General features: G+C 35.8%; 3 protein-coding genes and 1 non-coding gene across 12 annotated transcripts; 1 reads left to right on the top strand and 3 right to left on the bottom strand.

Annotated features, from left to right (window-relative positions):
• Positions 1-201: 201 nt before the first annotated feature.
• Positions 202-14,715, top strand: Cnot4 (CCR4-NOT transcription complex subunit 4). Of its 9 annotated transcripts, none has more exons than XM_043433889.1 (18): positions 1,324-1,395; positions 1,617-1,728; positions 1,877-1,998; positions 2,297-2,356; positions 2,512-2,839; positions 3,322-3,463; positions 3,763-3,882; positions 4,385-4,650; positions 6,320-6,429; positions 6,812-7,672; positions 8,350-8,574; positions 8,899-9,245; positions 9,349-9,726; positions 9,972-10,251; positions 10,391-10,450; positions 10,905-11,188; positions 12,640-12,793; positions 13,055-14,715. In XM_043433889.1, exons 5-18 carry the CDS (start codon positions 2,610-2,612, stop codon positions 13,060-13,062), a joined length of 3,465 nt encoding a protein of 1,154 aa, XP_043289824.1. In that variant the 5' UTR covers positions 1,324-1,395; positions 1,617-1,728; positions 1,877-1,998; positions 2,297-2,356; positions 2,512-2,609; the 3' UTR covers positions 13,063-14,715. The 9 variants fall into 9 exon arrangements, with proteins under 9 accessions (XP_043289768.1, XP_043289798.1, XP_043289792.1 ...); XM_043433823.1 differs by having other exon boundaries at positions 10,388-10,450; XM_043433883.1 differs by having other exon boundaries at positions 2,501-2,839; positions 10,388-10,450.
• Positions 14,716-15,385: 670 nt separating this feature from the next.
• LOC122419388 (protein cereblon-like) lies at positions 15,386-21,402 on the bottom strand. Its single transcript, XM_043433903.1, has 7 exons — positions 21,190-21,402; positions 20,670-20,743; positions 20,023-20,349; positions 17,298-17,553; positions 16,592-16,737; positions 16,298-16,500; positions 15,386-16,206 (listed from the first exon to the last, which is right to left on the bottom strand). Exons 1-7 carry the CDS (start codon positions 21,227-21,229, stop codon positions 15,909-15,911), a joined length of 1,344 nt encoding a protein of 447 aa, XP_043289838.1. The 5' UTR covers positions 21,230-21,402; the 3' UTR covers positions 15,386-15,908.
• Positions 21,403-22,241: 839 nt separating this feature from the next.
• On the bottom strand, positions 22,242-22,313 carry TRNAQ-CUG (transfer RNA glutamine (anticodon CUG)). Its single transcript has one exon. It is a non-coding gene; the product is annotated as a tRNA-Gln (tRNA).
• A 326-nt stretch (positions 22,314-22,639) lies between these two features.
• Positions 22,640-25,798, bottom strand: LOC122406190 (THUMP domain-containing protein 1 homolog). The gene is made up of 4 exons (XM_043411489.1): positions 24,252-25,798; positions 23,364-23,608; positions 23,023-23,254; positions 22,640-22,944 (listed from the first exon to the last, which is right to left on the bottom strand). Exons 1-4 carry the CDS (start codon positions 24,609-24,611, stop codon positions 22,834-22,836), a joined length of 948 nt encoding a protein of 315 aa, XP_043267424.1. The 5' UTR covers positions 24,612-25,798; the 3' UTR covers positions 22,640-22,833.
• Between the last annotated feature and the right edge of the window lie 941 nt (positions 25,799-26,739).

The raw sequence follows: 26,739 nt of genomic DNA, 5'->3' as shown, positions 1-26,739 counted from the left end.
GATACGATGAATTATTATTTTTGACAAAATTATAAATGAACAATTTTTTTGAGTCGACAATGATACGAGAAAACGAAAAGAATGTGAAAACACCACCGCGCTCTTCTCTACCCAAATGTATAGCGTTTAGTCGAGCTTCCGATGCTGCGCGAAAGTCGAATGCGCTGCTCTCGGTTGGTTGGGGTTAGGAGCAAACTAGTCCCGTACTCTCGGGGATATGGGGGGAGGGGGGGCATAAAAATTTCCCAGTTGCGGAAAAGAATTTGTAGTGGAAAAGTCGAGACGTAAGTAAACAATATCAGAGTGATACACAGTTTTTTCGTGTTAGTGATTTATCCAATAAAAACGTCAATACTGCGATTTTATGGTACGCCAGGAAATATAATTTATTGTGAATAATAATCGGACTGTGGAAGGTGGTTGATCGCTGAGCAGGTTAAAATCGCTTCAAAGTTACTGTGAACTGAACACGGGTTTGCGTGAAGATGACGACAGGAGGGGTAGGCAGGCGGGGAGTTGGGAAGGGGGTGATGTGGTGGCGAGTAAATGAACTAGTCGTCAAAGTATAAGAATACTTGTATTCGTGGTATCATTACTCCCTCGTAGGTGTGACTTGTTTCTCGCCCCTCTCCTCGCCCCCATCATTTCCCCACCCCTACCCCTTGCCTCCTGTCTGGCCGTCTTCTTAGCTAACCCTTTGAAGATTTTTTTGACATATCCGTTGATAAAACTGCCAAAAGTTCTAGATAACTAGTCAATGTTTCGAAAATCATATTGGTTAGAAAATTTATCGGGTGCGTCCAACATCACGAACAATAACGGCATTTAAATGGCACATATAATAATTTGACACAAGGGTATAGAGAAGAATCACATATTTTCTCATGATTTATCGAGGATATTGGATGAGCTAGAACCAAAATTAAAAGCATTCGTTTTTTGACTTCTTGTGTGGGTTCGGAGTGGTGTGTAGTGCGGGGGAAACAGCAGGATAAAATACATAAATGTAATGGGAGTCTGTCTCTCTGTGAAGTACAGCAGAAATCCTTTCTCTGCATTCTATTATCTTATACGTGTGTCCTTTTTTATACTTTTCTCGGTTACTACCTTTCAGCATAAGTCAGAGTGAGGGAGAGGAAGGGAGAAAGAGAGGCGGAGCGAAGAAAAAGAGAGATAGATGAATCGGAGCTTGGCTCGTAAAGCAAGGAACGAGCGTTTCTTGATATTTGTTCCATCGTTCCTTCTCTTTTAACACGCGCAGTTATATACGTGTTTTCTCTTTTTTTCTCAAATTTTTGTGAGTTATTCAGTTTACGTTTCCTCCATACCCCTCCCCTTATTGCTTCCGTTTGGACGCCAAGAACGAAGGATCGGCCGATATTTTTTTTTTCAATGGTATTACTATTGTAATGGATACACGAGAAAATTTGTAATATTAAATTTTTTGTTTCTCGAATAGCGAAAATCATACAAGATCAAACTGTTCCATTTTTATTCCTATTTTTTTATTCTCTTTCTCGGCGTTCATTCTGACGTTTCTCTCCGCGCACGGAAAACACACGACATACAAATACGCGAAAAAACTTGATGTATTACTGTACTTTTTCTCTGGTCAGTCTACGCACAACAGCTGTTTCAACGGAAATCGTGCTCGTTGATAGCGATTTTAAGGCGAAAATAACCTCGAAGTGTATTTTTGCCCCTAGTTAATACGTCACGTAGTTAAAGGTTGCTGTCTTTTTTTTTTCCAGAACATTTCCTTTTGTCTCCATCCATACTTTTTCTATATCTATTAAAATTACTATTTGTCGAAAGAAATTTTGTATTTTATTCGTCTCTGCATCATAACGATTATTCTATACGTGATCTTCAATAGGTGGTGGACTTTTAGTGCGTGCAGCCGTTATACGCGTCCTTTGTTCATCTTACGCGTCACGCGCGCGCCTTCTGACAGCTCCTGTCACTATTTCGCGTGACTCCCATCGTTAGAATAAAAAGGTATGAGACCCAGTTTAACATTTATTCTCATGCATACCTGTTCAATCTAGCCACATTATTGATGCAACGTGATTTCATAACCGGGCCTTTTTCTTTCAATATTTATTGTTATATAGGTTTCTTATGTGCCACGATTCGCAAGAGCTTATCCAGAATATGGCACATGTTTGTTGATTCCTCACTGAAATTTGGCTAGAGCTTTTTGTCAACCATTTCAGCACATGTCGCTTAGATTTTACTCTTGACAACCTTATAAACCGCTTGATAAATATCAAAATGATATTTATTGTTTCAACAGATTTTTAAGGATTTAGCAATCTTTGAGTCAACGCAGTGAGTTCTATCTCGATTCCATCAGGTATGTTGATTTTCTTTATTAATCAACCAATTCAATAGTTTTATCGATCCAACCTAATTGTTATTCATGTTCCTAAGCATGGTGATGCATTAGGAGCATTAGGAGCATAATGGAGCATTAGGAAGTTGATATCTCCATTGGAAGTACATTTTCAGAGTGCAAACCAAGGGAACAAGTGACGTGGTAATAATAGCATACGTTAGCCGCAACAAGAAAACTGTGAGAGAATCGCCAAGACAACAATCCAAGGAAAATGTCAGTATTGAACCAAAGCGGCGATGAGGCCGTCGAATGTCCGCTTTGCATGGAACCCCTCGAAGTCGACGATCTCAATTTTTTTCCATGCACATGCGGATATCAAATTTGTCGCTTCTGCTGGCACAGAATTCGTACAGACGAAAATGGTCTTTGTCCAGCATGTAGGAAGGCCTATTCTGAAAACCCTGCTGATTTCAAGCCCCTTTCGAAAGAAGAAATATCCAGGTAAGCACTTATCCTGTGTGTAGTTCTACAATTTTTTAAAGATGTTTTAAGATGAATGAAAAACATTAATCACTCAAAAGGTACAGTTGTAGTAGTTTTGGGAATTATTAACTGTTGGCCATGATTTTAACGTCAATTAATGATAAATCTTGGAGTGAAAAAAATTGAAATCGATAATTGGAATGACAAAGCGGAATAATAAAAGCTATCTGTATGTGTAACAAAAGTGTCATTCAAGGAATAAATCGAATTCGTAAAAAACCGCTTACTCCCTTTCATGGTAATTTGATCGGTGTGTTTTGAGTTTCCTGATTGAAGCTGCACGAGATTTATAGTAATAGTACTTGTTTATATTTCCAAATGTTGACCAATTTACATTCAAACTAATTATAACTAATTTCATACCACTGGGTGAGTAGCAAGATATCTTCGGGATTATTTTTAGCTTTATTAATATCATAATTTTGTTTTTTGAACGGTAGGCTAAAAGCGGAAAAAAGGCTGAAGGACCAACAACGAAAACAACGGGTCACAGAGAATCGTAAACATCTAGCGAATGTTCGTGTTGTACAAAAAAATCTTGTTTTTGTGGTGGGTTTGCCCATGCGGTTGGCGGATGCAGACGTGAGTACTAATTTGAAAATATCACCCAGCTGATGTGCCAACCGTAATATTCAAATTCTTTACCTCCATTCTCCAACATTCTTGTTTGTTTTTTTTTCCCGTGGAATACCCCTTTTTTTGGATGCATTTTTTTTGCCGAATTCAAACGAACCATTCCTTCTCAAATCGACTTGATATCCAGTTAAAAAATAAAGTTCGAATAGATATATCTTTACGAGTTACAAAGATCACTTTGCAAAAAATTTGGATACACTTGGCATACCCGAAAATCATAATCCTACTGACGGCAAGTATTCCAGGTACTCAAGAGGCACGAGTATTTTGGCAAATTTGGAAAGATTCACAAAGTCGTGATAAATCAAAGTACGTCGTACGCGGGGTCTCAAGGTCCAAGCGCTTCGGCCTACGTTACCTATCAGGTAAAGGGAATTGAAAATGGGGAAGCTAATTTCTATTCATAAACATCATACATGTGATCGGTTTAAAGGTTACATATGCTCGACGTTTGAAAAATTCGATATTTCTTTTAGGTATACCGAGTCAATGAAATGTCTGTTGCATATTATTAATTGATCTCTCCGATCCGAAAAGCAATTTTTTATTGTTGCTTGTCTCAGTAATAATATAAAACACCACGAAGATTCTTATGATACTCGATTGTCATTATTGTGTATCAAACTGAATATTTTAATTGAAAAAAGAGCAATTTGAGGCTTTTCTAAACCCAGAATTTTTACACAGGCTGTACAGCCAGGGACACCGGTATAAATTTGTAAATAATCACTTTTTGCTCCGCTTTGAAAGCAATAAATGAAAAAACAATGAAATTTTCGGAAACCGTGAACATATCTAATCCTTGAACGAGATTTTTGAAACATCAGATTTCAAAAATTTTACCTCACTATTTTTTCATGGAAATAGCGACAAGAAGACGCGTTACGGGCTATTGAAGCGGTTAACAACATCGTAGTTGATGGAAGAACAATAAAAACATCACTCGGCACGACCAAGTATTGTTCACACTTCATGAGAAATCAATCGTGTCCGAAACCGGATTGCATGTATCTCCATGATCTTGGTGATCAAGAAGCATCTTTCACGAAAGAAGAGATGCACCAGGGAAAACATCAGGATTACGAGCGGAAGCTGGTACAATCGTTACACGCTCACGCGTCATCGACACAACGGTATTTTTTCTCTGCTTGTCGATAACAAAACATTTGATTAGCATTGTGTTCCATCATTGTTGGGTATGGGAGAAACATTTCGCACCATTTTTCTGTTCTCTATGAAAAAAGAATTTCCTTTAAGAAATACATTTTTTTGCTATTTCTAATGCACTGACCAGCATCTTGGAATGTAAGATTATTATTTATAAGAAAATAAGGTAATTATACAGAAGTGGGGCACCACCCCAATTTTAGGGGAACTTTTTTTTTTGCTATGAACGTCTTCAGTATTAGTAAATTTGAACCGGAGGAGGCTGACATTTTTTTAAATTATTTCCATAAATTATGCAGTTTTAAGTTTGAGAAAACACACGATAAAATCGGGCATTTTCATACATTTTGGAGAGGTTCTCATGAATTTTGTGGTGTTAACGATTCCGCATATACATCCAAAGATGTTCCGGACCCACCCGACGATTCCGCATACACATCCAAAGATGTTGCGGATCCACTCAACGATTTCCCAACCCAACCATCCGCACGTGTCCAAAGATTGCGCTGTGGGTGTGTGGGTTGGGGGGTGTCCCTTCAATTGCAACTCTTCCTGCCATTCAATGTTATAACTTTTTCATTTTTTTATGAGATTAGATTTATGAGGTTAGAGGTTCTCCGCTGCCATAATATTGCGTGTTGCGTCATTACCGATTCATAAGATGTATTATTTAAAAAATTGGAGTCGTTTAAGGTGGTGCCCCACTTCTGCATAATTACCAAAAAGCAATCACGATAAGGAAAATTTTGAATTCACGAACGAATTACACTTTTTTTGAGTCAGTAACATTAAATTTGGCTAGCTAACCATTGAAGTCCATTAGCATTTGGAATTCGATGTGATTTTCTTAGTAATCAAAGCCGATAGGAAAATTTCCGGAATTTCTAGCGTTCAATACTTTTTGGCTCGTCAAATTTGGAAAGCAATTCGCAACAGAGAAAGTTTATTGTTCATTAACTATGCGCCTTGCGTTATTTTCGAGTTGCACTGGCATGGCACACAAAATGTTTTATTTTGCAAGCCATCATCTGCACAACAAGAGTGTCGAAATTATAATTGAACTAAATTTCTATTTTCATCCTTCTAAATTTTATTTAATGCTTATTCAACATGCAAAACATTAAGTCAGTTGTAAATCTGTGCTGAGGTATTGATTGATTTTTTGCTGTTCTCCTTACCTGTAAATTATACGATTAAAGATCCTCGTAAGGTCGAATATTATTACCTTGCCTTTGAGTATTTGCTATCAGCGGTTTGAGGAGTCTTTTGAATCTGATAGAGTGGAATTTCGAAAAATTTGTTTTGAGTGAATGCGTTTATATCACGAGAGGAACAGCTGTTTGAGTTGGGCGTTTCAGGATAAGGAGGCTGGCTCTGAGTAATACTGCCTCAAACATTCAAGTTTCTCCAGTTGATGAATAGATATTTGAGAAAAGATAAGAACTTTGGTTTGTAAGAACGGTATTGCACAATTATAAAGCTGTGTAAGTTGAGTTGCGAAATGCCAAGATAAGTGTGGATATGATATAGAGAAACAAAATACCCAAGTGTAGAAATGGATACAATAATTATGAGGCGTATCAATTTTTTCGAAGATTGAAATCGAATGAGTGCACATTGAAATTATTTGGGCAGGAAACCAACACCCTCGCCGCCGGTAACGGGAACAACGGTTCGAGAAAACGGCATAACAACTTCTCAGATCAAAGAGGCATGGCCATCGTTACAACCTGGTCAAACTAATAGTGAGTAATCAATTTATTTTTCAATTAATTATGAAACCTAAAGTAATTTTTTTATGTATAAAAAAATATAAACAATATGAAAATATTTAAACCGAGGAAAAAAACTTGACAATTTCTTTTTATGCATGATATAATGGCATTTTAAATTAATGTATCAATTCTCGAATGAAATTTATCAAATGCATTAAATAGCGTCAAACTATTCAAAATCACTACAGGTTATCGTATTATCAAGAAGTAATCAGATTCATTTGAAAGATTTGACTTATAAAACGATTTGTAATTCTATTTTTCTTCTTTACTCTTGTTCTGAAAGTACTCGAGTTTTTTTTCTACGATTGCCGTTGTACTTGAAAATGATCTTCATAACGTTATTTCACAGATCCACAGACCAACAGTAAAGAATCGTCTCCCCCGACGCAACCAAGTTCGAATCAGCAATCCGGTGTGTCGTTATCAAATGGTAGCGCGTCATCGGTAATGAACCCTAGTGTGTCACCTGTCGCATTGGTACAGTCGCAACAACAATCATCTCAGCAAAACAACAATAATATCAACAATAACAACAATAATAATAAGGGTGAGCTTAGCAATGTGTCGAATACGACTCGTCGTGGTAAAAGCAACAGCGAGAGTAAGGCACAAGCGGCGAGGAATAAGCACAAAAATAATCAGAATAAGGAGAAACACGGAGCGCAAAATTCAACGGTAAGTGGTAGTGGTGGGGTGGGAACAACGACGCGTACGACATCGAGATCGGAATCGTCGAGCACATCGTCATCGCAGAGTTCGGTCGTAACACAATCCATCGGTCAACAACGGGGTGACATTCGAGGTTTCTTGGAGAGTGATGCAAGCTTAACGAAAGACATGCAATCTAGGCAAAATGGAAGTTTTAAATTAGATGAAAATTCCTCCAATGATTTGGATAATGCGAAGCAAGAAAGTCAACAACAGGAGTTGTTGAAGAACGTACAATTAGATATCGAAGTTGATGATAAAATTGATGAAGCAACTAGAAACGTTAATGGTACGAGTGATCGGAAAACGAATGGCGAAAGAAGCCGATCGGAGAGCGAAAGTGATAATCAAAGAGAAGGCAGCACACCAGCCAGCACTGTTTCAAGTAACGAGGAATCTTCGAGCTCAAGCGGCAATCAACAAACCGAAAGGAGACTAGTACCCAGTATCGAGGAACATCGACGACAGCAACTTAGTGTCGAAAATTCTATCGCTCTTTTAGGTGAGCTTATCCCTGTCCTCATTCTCGCTTTTCTCTCTATTATTTTCCGATCGTGAATGAGTCCCACCGTGAAGGCGACGAAGTTAAGCACAGTTACACAAAGCCATGAATGAAAAAATCGATTCATTTAGTCTATTTGAACAAATTGCACATAGAAGCGTATTATTTTTATTTTCAAGATGCACAAAAATTGTTTATGAAAAAAATGAGATTTCAGTTGAAGATTTTTTCTTGGCATTTTTACTTCTTTTCATATTTCGAAACTTGTGAGAAACCATTTTTAAGGTATATGAGGAAATAATAAGAGGATTACAAGCGCATGTTCATGCAGGTTTATTTCGTGTCAAAAATTATTACAGTTTAAAATACTTTTTCGTTCTGCTGACGAAGCGACTATCTTCGTTTTGTACGTACTACGGAATGGTCGATGCCATAGAATTTCGAAAATAAAGTACAGTTCATATTGCTTAAACAATTAACGGTACATTGTGCTGTTGAAAATATCTCCAAAAAAGATACTAAAATAAAGAGAGCTTTTTACCACAAAACAAAATTTGAAAGGCTTTTTTTTTGTGTGTCCTCTTGATTTGTGTTCGTTACCACGTTCAAGGAGTCTAAATTCAGGATATCAGATGCTTCACGAGGTGTTTGCAATTTATATGATTTTCATCGTTCAGGCTCACCGCAAGGAGTTAACACAAACGGGGGAGGTGTTAGTTCGCGGCAAACACCACCACCTGGTCTTCATGGATGTTCAACGAATATCACCAACGGCAATTTAACTCAATCGATGCAGCTCAATCATCGTTCCATCTTCCAGACGGATAATAATAGTTTCTTCAGTTCCAATAGTTTTCAAAAAGTTTCAACAATTGTGACAATGCCACCAAACTCGCAAACAGGTGAGTCATTTATTCGATTTACTTTCATTGAATTTATCTACTTTTCTGAAGCTGATATTTAGCTATTTCGCGGAAAAAAAAATTGTCTACATATTTTTGAACGATCAATATAGGCTTGAAATTTTCATTACTTACAACAGTTCGTCAAACTCAGCTCATAATACGGTGTACCGTTTCAAGTTTCAATTTCGAAATATTTTTTCTATGATGCGCAGTTTATTAATCCTGGAATATGATATAAAATTATAAAGACGGCGGTAAAAATATACTAATTTCAAATGAAAAATTAAATGAGTATAATTTTGTAATCTGTCAAATGTGTAGCGAACGCAAATCTCGACTGGACGAATACGTGCCTGGCGCCAATACCTGATTCGTTACCTTCGGTGCACTCGAGTGAGGATTGGCAAGCGGCTTTCGGCTTCCAGCCCGAAAAATGTCGTATTACGCCAAATCATCACGGTAAAAAGCCGAATTCCCCCGTACCGCAGAACATGCCCTTCACACCTGAGGATTTCATCGACGATGAGGATTATATGAATTCACAGTACGAGATCGGCCCCAACAAAGGATCTCGAGTGTTTGATCCCAGTCACCTAGTTCATTCGCCTGCCTCCAAATTCATGGCGGACTTCCAGCAAAATTCATTGCAGCGGAGGTTAGCTATGCAGGTCAGTAACGATTCATAATATTAAAGTTTATTAATGATGAGGACAAAATAACGAATGAGAAAGGGAACGTAAATAAATGTGAATGGAACGGATTATGTAATAGTCGCAGCAGAATCAAGAAAACTGTGAATACATAAAACAAAATGGCCATGGAGCTGTGGACGGTCCTACCAGTGGTTTTGGAAAACAATCCCACGATCCGGCTACCGTTAATAATAGCGTGAATTCGGATATCAAGCCTGAGGACGACCTCGGGTTCGATCCCTTCCACGAGACACAGAAGGCTCTGGCTGAACTCATGGAGAACGAGATGCAGTTGCAGCAACAGAGACTGTTTCAGCAGCAGCAGCAGCAGCAGCAACAACAGCAGCAGCAACAACATCATCAACATCAACAGCAGCAGCAACAGAGGGAACGAGAGGAACATAACAGGGTTCAGCAACAAGGTCTCGCTGCATTGGGACCTCAACACTTTACTCAGGTCAGTATATACGGAAAAATACGATCCTTAAACTTCGAATTCGAATATAGAAATTTTCAGCTTTCTCGCATTAACGGTGGCGAAATACCGACTGACCCATACGCCTTGACGATAGCGATAACTTTTCCTTCTTTGAATATATTATAATCGTCATATCGTATAAATGTACTTGTCTCAGAGTCGCTGCCGCGACTCTAGATCAATGGAAAAGAACGAAGTAATCAGCAGATAACGAACTTGTTCAGGTTCATCTGGCACATCTTCAGCAACAGGCGACACACTTGCAGAACTTACACGTTCTTCATCAGTCGCACAGTCTGCTCTCTCGTCTTCCACAGAATCTGATGCAGCAGCAACAACAAGGCGGGGCGGGTCAGAACGGTCAGCAAACTTCGATGACAACAAACAGCCTCGGTCCACGCACCCGACTTCCTCCACCTGGGTTTCCGGGCTCGACACCTAATCATATGAATTCCTTTGGGCTTGGTATACCAAGACCCGCGCCTACGAATAATGCTCTCGCCGGTTCGTATTTTATCCTATTCTCTAGTTGCTTATTGAACTATTCTTTTCATTACATATAACATTCTGAGGAATTCTCTAAATTCATATTTTATTGTTATTAGTATTGAATTGTTACTTACCAAATCAATCATTCCAGTAGCACAGTCATCACAGCAAGTACCGTATCTTCCGAACGGCAATCCTCTTCTCACTTCCCAAGGTACGTTATAATGCTAACAACATTTTCCTTCCTCACAAAATATAGATACATTCCTGAAGTACCATGAACCAACTCGGAGAGACAAAAATTTCCATTACATATTTCAAAATTTCAAATGAGATGGAACTTCAGACCCTGAGCTAAAGGAATTGTGAGAAAATGTTTTCAATTGTGAAAACTTTAAGTGTGAAAAATAGTCACTGTTCATTACAAAGTTTGTCTCATCGTGTGGTTCAAATATATAAATTCACCATCTACAAGTTTAACCCTTGAAATTTCATTTTTTACGTTTCGCAATATTCCTTTTTTCATGCACCCGTCATAGATAATAACTATCTCAAATGTGTAGACAAATTCGTTTTTGTACACGAGAAGTTACATAAAAAGTTGTTCACCGTTTTTTTTTTGCGACGACGACAATTTTAACGTGTTTATCACTCGTTTTACGAACAAGGAGCGAACAAATGTTCTGCCGACGGAGTCTATAGTCTGAAAGACTGGTGCGAAATAAATGGCCAGCCACAGCACCAGCATCAACACCAGCAACAGCAACAACAATTTCATCATCAATCGCTGCATCAGAAGGGAGGATGGAATAATTTTGGGCCTATTGCCGATTGGACCTCGATTGATCCGGCAATCGTGAGCTCATCGAGACCGCTCTCGTTCCAAGCAACGTCGACATGGCAATTCTCACGAGCTCACCCGTCTCACCCTGTGCCACACAATGCGCAACAGGTGAGTTTTGCATTCTTTTCTTGCAATTATACCTAAATACTAGGAAAATAGATTAAATGGAAACACGCTAGAACTTCACAAATTTCGGAAGAGTTCTTATTTGATTTGAGGACAAAAAGAAAACGGATGCGCACAGACGGAAAAAATATTGTTTTCAAAAGTAACACGAACAATGTTGCTTTAATGAGTAAACTACAGTTTGATGGTAATAAATAAATCACTATTTATCCAACCTCCTGCCATGACGTTGTCTGTGGTGTAGCTGAGGTTATTGAAAAAATCATTCAGGTTTAGTAGTCAGTGAGCTTTTCGCAAATGTTCAACAGGGTGGGGTTCAATATGTCGAATAACTGAATTATAGAACGGTCGATATTTCGAAGTTTTAAAAGTTGTGATATCAGTTTGGAGAAAAATAAGTAATTCGAAATTCTTATTCCCGATCGACTATCCAGCAGATTGCGTGTTTAATCAAAAATTCCTTCTTTGAATTCATATTTACGCGAAAATATATATTTCAATAGTTTTCATTTCGAATGCAATTTTAACAGACCATCCGAATGTCAAAAGTTCATATTTTCGAATTCAAAATGGAGAGTAATTGTTTTACAGACAGACCAATATATAGAGTAGCAAAAAATCGAAAGTGAATTTTTCGAGCCTATAAAACTTGGATATGCAGAATAGCGATAGCTCGAAAAGGCGAAAGTCAAAATGGCGATGTTTAAAATTGGAGATTACAGGTCTGAGTAAGTGAATGAGTGAGACGCATGTATTTGGAGCTCCACTGCATTTCTTCATTTTGATCGATCGACTTTCTAACGTTTCGCTATTTTGGCTGTTCGACTTTTTGGTGTTTCAGTATTTCAACCTCAGTAACATTTGGTCTTTCGTTTTATATTTTTAAAATTGTGCATTTTCACAGTATCGCTGACTGTAGTAATTTATGAATCGAAAAAGTGATCGTCGAATTTTCGAAAAATCGATATTTTAGTCATCGTTCTATGGGCGATTGTTACATTCTATTTTCGGTGTAAACGTTTTTCGAACCTTGCAGTTACTGTTTTATTTATTTTCGGCATTCAAAGCTCTAGTCGAATCTATCTGTCTCCATATTATCATTCGAAGTTTATAAACTCGAGATTTTAGCTGTTCGAAATTTTAGTCATTCCAACATTTGATACCCACCCGTTCAACACTCGCTCAGTTATCGAGCACGTTTTAGAATTCCGCAAAAAAATACTTACGATCGAGAGAGAGGTATGAGAAAATCGTTTTAGTTCGAAAACATTGTAATATTATCTGTATTTCCACGTTTCAAAGAAATCATATCATCGTTGCTAGTGTAAAACGGATGACGTTACACGGTATTGGAGTATAGCACTGGCCACATAAGAAGGGTCGATTTAAAAGAGAAACTCGTGACAACTCAATTTTTTTTTTTTTTTTTGCAGGAACAAAACGCACCTGCTCAGCACTGGGCAATGCAGCCACCGCCGGGTTTCGGCGGACCTAGCATTACAGCTCAAATGAACAGTCAACAGGGAAATACAACAGCACAGCCGCACGCTAATACTAAACTTATCTCTGCAGGTTCGGAAATCGAAAGTATGTAAATTATTTCTGGTAGAAATATTCATTTTCAAACGTAACTCTCCATGGTTGGCACGTCCTTTTTGATTGATTACAAGGGTTATGTTGACCTCTGTTTTTATCAGAATACATTCAACATTTTGCAACTTGTAAATACGATATCAACGTCGTGGTTAATGGTCGTGTGACCACGGAGGGTTGTTCGCAAATGTTCCTTCATATTCGTCATTTTCTTTACTTAATGCGAAATGTATTGTTTTTTTTTTCAATTTGTAGATATGTAAAAGAAGAGTGAGGAACAGCAAATTAGAAAAGGGGAGAGAGAGGGCATATGAAACGACACGTGGAATAATATCGAGCTGAAACGATGACTCCGGTACTTCTGTGTATATGTGTGTAGTAACGACGATTTACAGGGAAAAAATTTCTTGCAGATTTTGTCGTGAAAACATTGTTACAACACAAAACTATTCGATGTGTCTACTTCTTTTTAAGTAGTTATTGAAGAGAAAACAAAAAAAAGCCGTACAACAACATGAAATGTTTATCCACAAAAACTTATCTAGAATTATTCGACGTTGTTAAATTTTTGTTGGATGAATTTTTATTGTACGCTTCGCAATCTGGGAATTTTCGAATTATTTCCCCAAATCAATTCGTCATTTGTTTTTCGTACAAGTATATTTTGCGAAAAACAAAATTATCGCTGCATTAAAGACAGTGAGTCAAATCGTATCATGAACTTTTGATAGTTGCGCGTTTTTTTTCTTTTCTCTACATAAAATATTTTTCGAAATATTCGTTATCAATTAAATTCATCCATTTCTTCGGAAGCAACGATACACCCTCTTCGTTGCTTTTGAAATTGCTTTTCCATGGGCTAGAATATTCTCGTTTTATCTAATACGCGTTGGGGGCGTTCGCCAACATTTACGTGGGCGTCGACAAAAAGGAAAAAAAAACAGATAATTTATTTTATCACCTCTTTTACGCGATAGATTACAAAGAATGTTGCAATTGTAAATACACGCTTGTACCGGTAAATTTTTTCAAGAGTTCATACACGTGTCATAAAATTCATAAATTTTTAGATCAACCGCGAAGCTTCAAGAATATTTGCGAATTGAAATAGTAAAAGAAAATACAAGTAATGCTCGCTCTTTCTCGGGGGAGGGGGCTTTTCAAACAACGTTTATCGAAGTTTGTGTTGGCCGAAGAGCTGTGCAAGGAAGGACCTAATACAATTGAAACGACGATGAGACGAGTGCTAAAAGAATAACGAGAGATTATAGTGAAACGGAGAAAAAAACGAAAAATATTAACGATAATTAAACAAAATAAAATATTAAAAAAGAAAACATAGGTAAAACGGACTACTGAGAAAAAAGAAATAAAGAGAAGAGGCGATTGGGGTGCTGCGTCCAAATCAATGAAGAAAAAATTAAAGGCACGTTGTTTTCGGAGAACAACTGTGCGACGGTGAATTATTATTGATTAATTAAGTAATTATTATTATTATTAATTATACATACACACGCTGCTGCCTCGAAGCGAATTACAAAGCAGGACACGAGAGCGCGCCCGCGCATACACACTAACACAAACATACACATACACAAACCGCGTAATCGCAACGAGAATGAGCATACGATAATGATAAAAAGCTAAAAAAAAAAAACAGAAGAATCATATGACGGTGTTCGAAGAAATATACGATATGCGAAAGAAAGTATTTATCCATTTTCAAATATTGTTGTTTTCTTTTGTTTTGTAGATTTTCTTGTTCTGATTACACTTAAAATTAAAATCTTTTTTCATTTTTTTTTTATTCTTCAACCGAAGAAATACAAAGGCCTGGAATCTAGTGGTCCGGAAGCATCGAGATCAGATGATAATCTTGTATAAAAAGGTTGCAGTAATATACACTATGCGATGCATATACGAGAATTATTCTACGGTGGCGATTTCAGTGACGCCTAGACGCTAAAACTAAAATTGTTTTAGCTTCGGCATAACTTCCTCTTCCATGCACTTCTCTTGAAGCACAATGTGTAGAAGGGGTAGTCACGAAATTCGATTTAATTTTTGAAGCCTGCGTCTAACGTTATCATGAAAACACACTTGTACGTGAAAGTTTCCTTCCAGGTTATACATATCTTTGGCTGATATAAATAAAAAAATTCTCCGTTAATACAATTTTCCAAAACTTTCTTTACTATAATGAACGATTCAGAAACTGTAAACACTACCGGAAATAGGAATTTCTGTTTTAAAAATTTTAAAAAAGAAAAAGGTTTATTTAATTTTTTTTTTTTAATTTTCTGCTGGAAACCGATGATTTTTATCACCGTTGATTTCAAAATTCGAAAATTTATCCTAGACTTTCACAGACCAATGCTTGTAGAAGTCAAAGGGATTGTCGAATCTTTCAAATCAAATCGAGACATTCCAATATTAACCAACAAAAAAATATGTAGCTTTGAATATTGTGGAATAAAACTTTCACGTATTTCATAATTCACATATATTTAACAAATAGTCGCGGAAATCGATTCTGAAGAATGGAAGGGAGGAGAAAAATCCCGATTTTCAATCATGAACATTTGATTCTTGGAAGGGGTATGTATTTTTCAATTCATGATGATTTTCCACTGAAATTGAAAAACGAGCAGTTACTCTATACACACAGTTCTTCCGATACCAATTTTACTGGCTTCCAAATACAAATGAACATTCTAATTGTATACGCGTCCGATGAATATATTTGACAACATAATTCTTTTTTCCTCTAACATATACGCTACACGTGTATAAGCACATTAGCACGTATAGTGTACTATGAACTGAACATTCACACACGTAAGAAAAACTTGACAATACTTCATTTTGGCAATTGATTCATTAGCCCACTTTTAAAAATCTTGAGTAATGGAAATGAAACTTAAAGCGTTTTTTAGTCTTTTTGTCAACTATTCACTAACATGAGAACGCTACTGGTCAGGAAACTCAATCAGTACTAGTTATTTAGGATTCTGATTAAAATCATCACTCGTTCAAATTTTTAATTAAAAAATTTTTATCATGATAAAAAATCAATATTTTCAAGCTTCTTCTCTTGTGTCTTAGACTCTCATAGACCTAGGTCTAGACGATAACGTATAATTTGCCGAGCATCTTCGTCATCATCGTCGTCGTCGTCGTCATCATTGTCAGATTCACTAGACAGATGAGACCGGACATCTTCGCCCCCATCACTTTCAGCGGCTAAAGAATTTGTTTCATCAGTGCTCATAAAAGCATATTTGAGTAGAAGGTTTTTTCGTGTTAATCCCCAAAATTGGCGGGGTTTTAGATCTTTGTTGACCGCTGTAAATTTCCAGCCAATGTGGGAATTGCAGCCCGCACAACTGGCGATTGTCCACGCGTAACTGGAGAATGTGAAAACAAGCAACATTTGAGGTAAATGACGTTGTATCGCATTGGTTATTCTTTATAGATTTTTTTTCACATTTTACCCACCCAGGAAACCAGCTGCAAACCGTTGATGGTGGATCAACACTTAAAACGACATTTGTCGTGTTGGACAGAGTCACCGTTTCATGAATTGCTCCGTATGGATTACAATATGCTTCTTGTAATCCTTTTTTATTCATTGGTACAATATCTGTATGTTTGCCAATAGCCTGACGACAAATAGCGCACACAAAAGATTTCCTACCAAGCTAAAAATGAAAGTTTAATGAACAAGCTTCACTGTGGGAATCTTACAATTTTCGACCCTTTATGGTCCATGAAAATGAAATTTTATCTTACTGTGGATAGAGCTTTGGCCGCATATTGCAATCGTGAAATCGCACAATCGTCTTGCAGCAGAGCAATTTTGGCCGCATTGCTTACAAAAAGATTTTGGGCGAGCCAGAATGACAATTCTACTGGTTCCTTCGGTATAACGCTGCCTTCTGTTTGGGATTAAGAAAGACAAAAATTCAAAGAGATTCCTTCCTTAGACTTACTCTTTTGCCGATCAGTAGAAAAATTTGAATTAGTGGAAAAAAATATCAAACTAAAGTGTGTACGCATGCCCTCAACTATTGAATCTGCTATTTTTCGATTTCTGTAATGATGATTTTTGTCTTATTAATTTTCATATGAAAAAAATCTCACATACAATGAACTTCTGTGTCTGTTCAAAGAAAAAATATCTTCGGCACAGAATTCGTCAATCACTTTTTAGTTGTAATTTAAATTCTACCTGTACAAAATGTCGCAGTTGATATGTCAAGCTTTTAAATTTCATATACTCAATTAAAAGTATTTCATAATAATGTAATCTTATCATCTTTTCAACTTTGCCATGTATCAGCGATTGTGAAGCCAAAGAGAACGTAAAATTATCTAAATAGAGTATCTTTTACACGATTTACCGTAAAAATTTCACGACGCTCAAACTTTTATCATTGAAATATCTCAAGCTTAAGGGAAAAGCGGTTGTTTTTTAACCAAGTAAAAAAAAACTTGCTGGATACGATGAAACGTAGATGCTCGTGTATCTTCATGGTGAGCAGTCTGACGTCATACTGTCGATATACCCAAGATGGCCAGGGTGTAACTGCTGAATCCTGTCTCGATACCCTGTACTCTTGTTCACTGGCCTCCTTCTCATTTACAGGAATTTTCCGCAGACGATCAAGCGAAACTAATCGTTCTTCGTGTAAGGGTGGCCCGAGGATTACCTCTGGCAGTATTTTAACATCTGCGAGTATTTGACCTTGTGTCTGAAATATTTATCATTCATTGAGCGAAAATCAGCAACTTAAACTGCATTATTGTCCATACGGTATTCGAGAAATGAATGTGTGAAAATACCACTTCTTTAGTTTGTAGTTGCATATTAAAAGAATTATAAAAACCTCTGGTCAAACAGTGATTTTGTAGAAAATTGCATTAGCTTGTGCCTGAATTAAGTAAAAAAGTATACATCAAAACAATGTTGAATCGAAATCGCTCGAAAGTAGGGGTGTGCGAATAGCGTTCGAATCGAATTGAATCGAACCGAATATTCGAATTATTCGAACTATTCGTATGGCTCGAATCATTCGAATAATTCGAATAATTCGCACTATTCGAATGATTTTTGTTTATTGCCAAATAAACATCAATTATGGATATCGATGAAAATTTTGTTCCTCGGTTGTATTCATTAGAGTATTTGTTTTAATATCGAATCTGTCAAATTCGGATAAACCGAATTTCCTAAGAGTTATAAATTAAAACTTCCATGTAATTAGTAAAAAAAAAAATAGGGGAGAGTAGGGCAAAGTGGAACAGGCGGGCAAAGCGAAACACTCCTCTGATAATTTAGAACATTTTTTTCTCCATTGAAAATCTGCAAAATTTCGTTATTCAGCAGAAAACATGCTTCAAAAACTCAAAATTGGGTGGGGAATTTTTTTTTTTTAATTGAATTTTTTTTCGAGCAATAAATTGAATTATCAGCTCAAGATAAGCCGTGAAATAGTTATTATCATAAAAAATATGGATATATCTACCATATTTATGTGATATTTGTACAATTTAATCTCATTATATAATACGGTAACTTCATGTTATTCTTATTTTTCAAGGATATACACCTGAAAGTGAGAAAAATCACAATTTTTTTGCTTTTTTGGTAATAGCATGGAAAATGGATATGTGTGTTCAATAAAACAATAGCAGTTGTTCCTCCTAGCGTCTTCGAATGAGCTGAATTCAGTTGTGGATTCTGACACAAATTTTAATCTGAATTATTTTAATCATAAGATTTTTTTCACATTTCAGACGAAAATGAATTTGATGAGAACTGTGCGTTTGTTTTTATTCCATTAATCAATATCGTTTCATAAATTTCAACCAAGTACTGTTGAAATAGAACGTCAAGAAACGAAGAACTTTCAGCAAAATTCAAAATAAATTCAAAAATGAGGCAAAGTATAGATACAAAAAAACGTCCACATTATCATTTTAATATTTTCAACGAAGTTCCGTTGAAATAGAACGTGAAGAAACGAAGAACTTTTAACAATATTCAAAATAAGTAAAAAAAAATGGGGCAAAGTGGACATAAAATTTTTTCGCACGAAGGAAAGGCCACTTTTGCCCCATTTTTTTCATAAAATTCAAATTTTATTTAATTTCAGCACACATCTGAGAAAATTAATCAAAATCTTCAAAAGAACCTTTTTTTCGAGAGGGAGTCCACTTTGCCCGATAATTTTTTTTTATAGGATATGAGAGAAAAGTGTGAAAAATCAATTTTTTATTACAGCACAATAGTTGACAAAACGTAGGTAAACCGACACTAGTTTAACTGATTATGGTGTCCTCTTGCCCCACGTTCTTCCAAGAGTACCATGAAAGTTATCGTAAACGAGATAAAATTTTATAAATATCAAATATATATTCGATATAACCATATTTTAAATGATCATAACTATTTCACGGCTTTTCTTGAGCTGATAATTCAATTTATTAATAAAAAAAAAAAATTGTATTAAAAAAAAATTTTTTTTTCCTCCAACTTTGAGTTTTTGAAGCATATTTTCAGCTGAATAACGTAATTTTGCAGATTTCCGATGGAGCAAAAAATGTTCTAAATTTTCGGGGGAGTGTTCCGCTTTGCCTTACTCTCGCCTATATTTTTCAATTATTTATTTTTTATTTTCAATCATTATTTGAAGAATGATTTGTATTACAATATTTTGTTATTTAAGACAAATTTAAGACATTTGTTTTAATTTCAATTAAATAATTCAATTTACTGGTTCGTTTCTACTGGCTTATTACGATTTCAGGATTACTTTAAAAGAGTTTTCAAAAAAAAGGTGCAATACCCTATTACTGGAAAAAGAAAGTAATTTTTTTTTAAACATTGTTGAATATTTTTCAAAATTCGTAAGGAATGAATATATTTTAGTTTGATAGTTGAGCACTCAATTTATGAAGAAATTCGAATTTTGCAAATTATTCGAGTTATTCGAACTATTCGAATTATTCGTATTATTCGAATTATTTGAACTATTCAAATAATTCGCACACCCCTACTCGAAAGCAAATTTTTTCATTCGCTTCAGCAGTATTTATGTGGTTATTTACTGAATGGTTCATTGAATTCTTTTAACTCTTGCTCTATCGGATTGAATCTTTATGATGCATTGGTGAAATGTTCTACATGAGAAAATGAAATTTTTTTCTTATTTATTGACCTTCTTGAATTTGAGAACCTTGAATCTTTGTCTTCCTCTGGCTTTGATACAGAAACATCCGGAATCACTGTCTGAATATTCATATATTTCAGCAGTGGTACCAATGAGTGGATCTTTTTTCTTGCCAGCACGTACAACTCCAAACGTTCTGTCTTTCTCGATGCAGGTGCGAAGCATGTTAACAATCTGTGTATTTTTTTCAAACATAGGGAGAGTTTGTTCTGGAAAAAGTATCATTGACTTTTCAAAGAGAATTGGCAAGTTCAAGCAAACTCCATTGTCCAGTAGAGTTCTACCACGTAGGATTTCCAGGTCGTTACCTAAATACTTCAGTAGAATGAAGTATAAAAAAAAAAAAATTAGACATGTTTTCTCCAGACTTTGGTTGTTGAAGTTTGCATTACTGAAGAATTTTTTAAAATCACAATATTGAGTATCGCTTGATATTGAGTTTTAAAAAAACTGGTCATTTTTTATAGTTCGTGTATATCTAGATATTCACACGAACAATGCGGTGGGAAGTTGCTCAATGTCGAGTTGCACCCTCCCTTTTTACACTCTGTTGGAGGAACAACAAATGCTGCTACATGACAACAATATAAACTTCAACATTGTCTTAAAAGTGATAGGTATTCCAGATGACTTACAGAATGTGTGGTTGTTAAGGCTGGGTCAAATGGTTTACTAGCACCAGATTCATTCTCATCAGTTGTTGCATCGGCTATTAAATAGAAAGTTCCATTTAAGTAAAAATTACCTTCTGCATAAAAAAAACCCCTGATATTTCTAAATATAAATGGTCTCTACATTTATGCCACAAATACAGATTGCCCCATAAACAATGGTTAGCGATGTTAATACAAATTCAGTTGGAAATTTATATACAAAGATCTTTCCCTTAAAAAATTCCATACACAAATCTTGAACAAGGTGATAATTATAATTAAAAAATTCATCGACAGTTTTTTTTAAGCTCTTACACACATTCACGTACAAGATATTTTGATTGGAAGTCCTAAAAACGTATTAAGTTCCAAGTTTTTCAGATCAAAACAAAAAACGTAAAACCATAAAGCGATACTTTTAACCCCAAAATATTTATTAAAATAGAGGTTCTGTGATCATATTTAGTGTTTACGATACGAAACCACAACTGAAGATTTTCACCATTAACATCCTCAGATTCTTCCGATGATTCGATGTCCATAGCTATTATTGAACGATAACTTTGTTGCTTTTTATTGTATTTGTTTGATTGAATACTGACATACGTATGATCTACATACAACTCAAACGGCAATTAAATTACGATGAAATGATTAGAAAGTGAAAGTATATAGACGGACGACGGCGGACATCGCAGTTACTGCCCTTACTACTGGACTTGTACCAACAACAGTGGCGCCTCATTCGTTCAATGACTACGTTTACACGGCCTTCTTATTCCGGTTTTGTATATACAGACGGGTATATTTATATATATCGACAGATATGCATTTTGTATATCTATATTGATATAACTAAACCGGAATAAGAGGGCCGTGTATACGTAGTCAATGAAATTTTCTTCGATCTGCACTGCTTTATACTGATATATGTTCGTGTTTCTATTTTTTAATAACGATCGAATCATTTAGCAATTACATTGGCAGTTTGGCAGTAATTGGCACCATATATAGGGGCTAACATATTTTATTATCTTTTCGGAAATCCTTAATGTCAATATTACTATTGATATATAGCTTTGAAAAATTCTCGGAAACAGTGGTGTTTCAATTTTGTAAATTGGACGTCGCAATGTATGAAAAAAAATTGAAAATTTGTTATGCCCGTTTTCTCCAACGTTAATCTGAGTTTAAACTCGGTTCATCCTATCTCGAAACTATATGAAAAAAATTGAACTATTTCCATTTTTCAACTTTTTGATAACAACCTATTACTAGAAATTTCGAAAATAAAAATTATTTGCTTTACATTAAAAAAAATTAACACAGTGATTCTTTTTGTTCACTCACAATGCATCTTTTGAATGAAAAGATTTCAACATGGGCTATTTACCGTGTGAAGTTTAAACGTCGTCTTCATACAAGAATTTCTCGAAATTACGTACAATTAATACTAAAAAAGATAAAAATTTTTACCAGCTTTACGAATTAGTTTATGACGAATGGAAAATTGCGTATTCGTTACAAGAATTCAATAATAATGAAAAAAAAATCAGGTCCCACCGAGATTTGAACTCGGATCGCTGGATTCAGAGTCCAGAGTGCTAACCATTACACCATGGGACCTTGATGTAAGGGTTGTTTTATGATTTGGTATTTAAATAACATTGTTTCGGGAAATTCAGTAAGACTAAAAGAATCTCACAATTTATAAGACATTCCCAGTTCTCTCTTTCCATTGACATGATATAAGATTTCTTGTTTTGAGTTTATGAATTTCAAATCCGATGTGGTGGTCTTATTAGATTGTAAATTTGTTATGAACAATTTAGTTTTTTTTTCTCAATAGCTGTGGAGTAGCTGTGGATTGTTCGTTATCACGATTGCAGTTTTTGAAACTCAATAGTCATATTTCTTTTTATCTGCAGTCCAAGATCAAAGTCATTAAAAAATATTAAGCGACTCTCCAATATTTTATTATCAACATTATTTTTACAGAAAATATACTTATGTTTTTGTCAGCTCGTATATTCTGTGATATATATTACTACTTTGTAGTATTAAATAAAATAAAATATAATCTCAAGTTTTATAATAATAAAGAGGTAAAGAACTTAAACATCTTCGACTTGAGTTTCGTCTGTCTTCAGTCTTCCAGCATGTTTTGTTTTTCTGGAATGTCCGTTTGTTCTACATTCCCCGAGTCTTTAGGTAACAGTGAACAATCGGTTTTTAGAGAGACGTCGGCCTCCTGTGCCTGAACAAAATAAATGTTTGGTGAGTGAATATTTGAGGATGAAAAAAGGTAGTAAAAAATCGATAAATCCCGTCAAACCTTAGCAGGCTTCTCAAGTTCTTTGACATTGCACAGTTCCAATAAATTGTACTTTTTGTATTTGAAGTAATCAGGGGCTATAGAGAGCAGACAGAATCCTCGCACAATTTCAACCACAACTGCGATCTCTGGACTCGACAGATTTGCTCTGTTCCCTGGATTTTTCTTTGATATCAAACCCGCAAGTTCCTCAATTATTTCGCTCCTTTCTATTTTACCATTGCAGTGGCGACTGAAATTAATATGAGTGCGTTAATAATTTGAGGACAATACAGAGGTTTAGGAGAACAATTTGAAACTACCAGACTCTGATCGGTGACAGTAAATATAAAATTACATACTTGAAAATAATACTGAACGTTTTTGGTTCCTGAGCAAAGTATTTTTCAAAAAGTTCATCTGCTTTTGTTTTAATTTCAGTTGTATTGGCCTTGCAGACAACTTGTATAGGAACTAGCCTGAGTATAAATCGAGTTTTCTGCTGTTTTGTTTCATCCAAGTTTTTGTATATCTTGAGAGCCAACTCAAGAGGATCTGGCAGAGTAGTACTCATGAAGATCACGTTTTTCACCCCTACGTCGACACTCTAAAATTGGTTTTTTTTTTTTAATTCACTTGTTAGATAATTTTCCCTTACTACTCATTTTTATTTCAATTCATGAAGTATGCAAATGCCTTAACCTCAGATCTTTCTTTCAATCCCAGTAATAACCCAAGAAAAAACAGTTAACGATAAAAAAAAATATTGAGTTCTCAAAATGAAAAATTTCTCAAGTCTCTCATTTATCACTTCAAGTTTGTAAAACTATAACCAGTCAGAATTTTATTTTTTTTTCTTCCAAACTGCATTACAAGTTCTTCTTCATCAGGGAACTTGTAAAATTAACTGCTATAAATTTTCAGGGTTACCAAAAGAAATGCATATAAAATTGCAAAATCTCTAATACAATCTCCAATTCTGCATGGTAGCTTTTGTCAAAACTCAATTATTTCTTGGGAAAACCATAATTATAAAAAGTATACTTCATTTTGATAAAAATATTGGTAACTATGACTTTACACTTTAAAAGTTTTTAATGAATACATCTATTTGAAATAGATTTGAGAGTACAATGGTTCTATAAATTTTTCAGCTGACAAGGGATTCAAAAAAATATAGACTGAAAAATACAATAATAGTTTCTTCATAATGACTTTTTAGAAATAGATTTAACTAGAATAACACAAACCTGAAATCGTTTAGCAGACACTGGATTTTGGAACTCTGCCTTGAGTTGAACTATCTCTTTTTTCAGAGCTTTAGATATATCTTCTTCTTCTTCTTCTCCAGTATCTTGTTTAAACTCGTCTTCATCTAGTGTCTCAACGTCAGTCTGAGATTTTGAGATAATTTTCTCATCTGAGCCGTACAATTCGCATGAAAATTCTTCAAGAATTTTGTAGGCATCGCGAATGCACTCTTTTTCACGAAAGTTGCAAGTGCATAAAAATCCAGTCATTCCAGTTTCGAGGGTGTACTGCTTCGATCTTTTGTTATAGTAAGATCTGTTGTTGCTATACCCTTTCCTCTTTTGTTTATCCATTTTCATCGACGATGTTTTATCGTTTATATTGTTTTTGCAGGGTTACTTGAGCGAATAAAAAATTCTTCTAGCACAGACACGTGAAAACTTTCCTTATAGGTTAGGTTATCGTCTGGATTAGCGATGTGGCTTATACCGTATGTTTTTTTAGTCACGCTGACGTGAATGATTAGAATAATAAATTACCTGTGATTTCTTATTTCAATATACGTTCTTTTTAGATTTTTCTCAATAAAACGTATTCAGAGTTCGCCGTCCAAACGCGCGGGAATGGAATTTCGTTTGTTTTGACAACAAAAGGTAAGAGTGGTCGAGTATAGTTCGAGATCACAACCGGTGGGGTCGTCACTTACCACAGCAACAGGCAACATGTACCACCACGGTCGTTCCACTTATCGCCCAAAATCCTATCCCAGTAGACGTCGTCTGAGCGTCACGGGCGATAAATGGAACGTACCTACCCAGATAGATATTTTGCGCTAGAATTACAGCAATAACACGGCACGAAATTGAATTTTGAAACACAAATATGGTATCTTTTGCCGCCGCATAAAGCTTTATTATGACGGCACGGTATTGCGTTTAATACCGTAAAAAGAATCACAATACGCCGACACGACGTGCCAATTCGTAATAGCAACAGAACGACAACAGAACAGCACGCTGTGCCGTTGTATTAACCGAATAAGCGTGGGTAATGTAACAGCAACGAAACGGCAATAGAACAGCACGTTGTGCTGCTGTATTGCCAGCAACAGAACGGCAAAAATAATTTTAACAAATTGAAAAAAAGCGGCCGTTCCGAGGGAGACTCGATCCCGGGACCTTCGGAGTCCTAGTCTGATGCGCTATCCACTACGCTACTAGATGTCTTATAGTTTAGAAACAACAAAACTTCTATATAAATCTTGGTTCACAATTTACATATAAATTTTGTTAGTATGTAAGTACAATATGCTGATAACGGAGTACATACGGCACTAGATTCGAACTCCGAAACTCCCGGGGTCGAATCTCGCTCAGAGCGAACGATTATTTTTTTTCGATTTATCTACATTATTTTGGCTGGCAATCCAGCAGCAGGCAGTGGTATCGCCAGTGTGAAGGCGATACGAATAGAATACCAAAAATAATTTGAATAAATCGAAAAAAGCTATTCCTCCGTGATTTATATAAGAGTTTCGATGTTATTAAAATATTAGACGTTTAGTAACGTAGTGGATAGCGCATCAGACTAGGACTCCGAAGGTCCCGGGATCGAGTCTCCCTCGGAACGGCCGCTTTTTTTCAATTTGTTAAAATTATTTTTGCCGTTCTGTTGCTGGCAATACAGCAGCACGATGTGCTGTTCTTTTGCTGGCAATACAGCAGCACAATGTGCTGTTCTGTTGCTGGCAATACAGCAGCACGATGTGCTGTTCTATTGCTGTTCTGTTGCTGTTACATTACTCACACTATTCGGCAATGCAACAGCACGGCCTGCTGTTCTGTTGCCGTTCTGTTGTTGTAACGCATGCACGCGTATTGCCGACATCTTGTTAATATTATTTTTCACAATTGTGCTGCCAAATTTACCAACGTGCCGTTAGTTTGCAGCTCAACTCGGAAGCAAAATATGCAATATTTACGTCATGCTATTCCGAATCGTAACGTCGTGTTGCTGTAGTTATTCTGTTTCTAATTTTTTCACAGCACGTTTGTCTATCTGGGTATATAGTCATATAGTAACAACACGTGTTCGACTGTCATGTAGTTATGAGGTTATGAGTTAGCCGAATCAGTCGTTAAAAAAAAAAACCAAAAAAATGTGTCTTGGCTTCGTTTTAGCAGTTAATACATTGTACAAAATGAATAATCCATCCGAGATGACCATGTGATCGTACATACTACGCCTTGTTTACTCGAATCTATATAATGATAATTTAAAAATTCAAACGAAAATAAAACAATAGGCTTTTTCATGAGCTCTTTTTTCAGGCTCTACTGGGGGCCGCACTACCCATTTTGTTTGTATATAAGTGAGTAAAGTAACAAAGCTATGGATAAAACATAGAATTATATAGTCAATTTTGACGAATTTTATTTTCGGAATAAGATATATATTTCCGAGGTGGTCCCATATATAAGTATCACG

This window comes from Venturia canescens, chromosome 1 (assembly GCF_019457755.1).
Source record: "Venturia canescens isolate UGA chromosome 1, ASM1945775v1, whole genome shotgun sequence".
Taxonomy (NCBI): Eukaryota; Metazoa; Arthropoda; class Insecta; order Hymenoptera; family Ichneumonidae; genus Venturia; species Venturia canescens.
The sequence above is the reverse complement of the archived record's forward strand: the minus strand, read 5'-3'. Positions and strand labels throughout refer to the sequence as shown.

Bases quoted from the DNA above. Each gene is read 5' to 3' on its own strand.
- Cnot4 (XM_043433833.1), top strand. From the start codon at position 2,610: ATGTCAGTATTGAACCAAAGCGGCGATGAGGCCGTCGAATGTCCGCTT. The intron at 7,673-8,349 runs GTGAGCTTATCC...TTCATCGTTCAG, and splicing joins AAATTCTATCGCTCTTTTAG to GCTCACCGCAAGGAGTTAAC. The intron at 11,189-12,639 runs GTGAGTTTTGCA...TTTTTTTTGCAG, and splicing joins TGCCACACAATGCGCAACAG to GAACAAAACGCACCTGCTCA.
- LOC122419388 (XM_043433903.1), bottom strand. From the start codon at position 21,229: ATGGACATCGAATCATCGGAAGAATCTGAGGATGTTAATG. The intron at 20,744-21,189 runs GTGAAAATCTTC...TCTATTTAATAG, and splicing joins AGAATCTGAGGATGTTAATG to CCGATGCAACAACTGATGAG. The intron at 17,554-20,022 runs GTCAATAAATAA...TAAATATTTCAG, and splicing joins AGGTTCTCAAATTCAAGAAG to ACACAAGGTCAAATACTCGC.
- LOC122406190 (XM_043411489.1), bottom strand. From the start codon at position 24,611: ATGAAAATGGATAAACAAAAGAGGAAAGGGTATAGCAACAACAGATCT. The intron at 23,609-24,251 runs GTTTGTGTTATT...AACCAATTTTAG, and splicing joins TGTCTGCTAAACGATTTCAG to AGTGTCGACGTAGGGGTGAA. The intron at 23,255-23,363 runs GTATGTAATTTT...TATTAATTTCAG, and splicing joins ACGTTCAGTATTATTTTCAA to TCGCCACTGCAATGGTAAAA.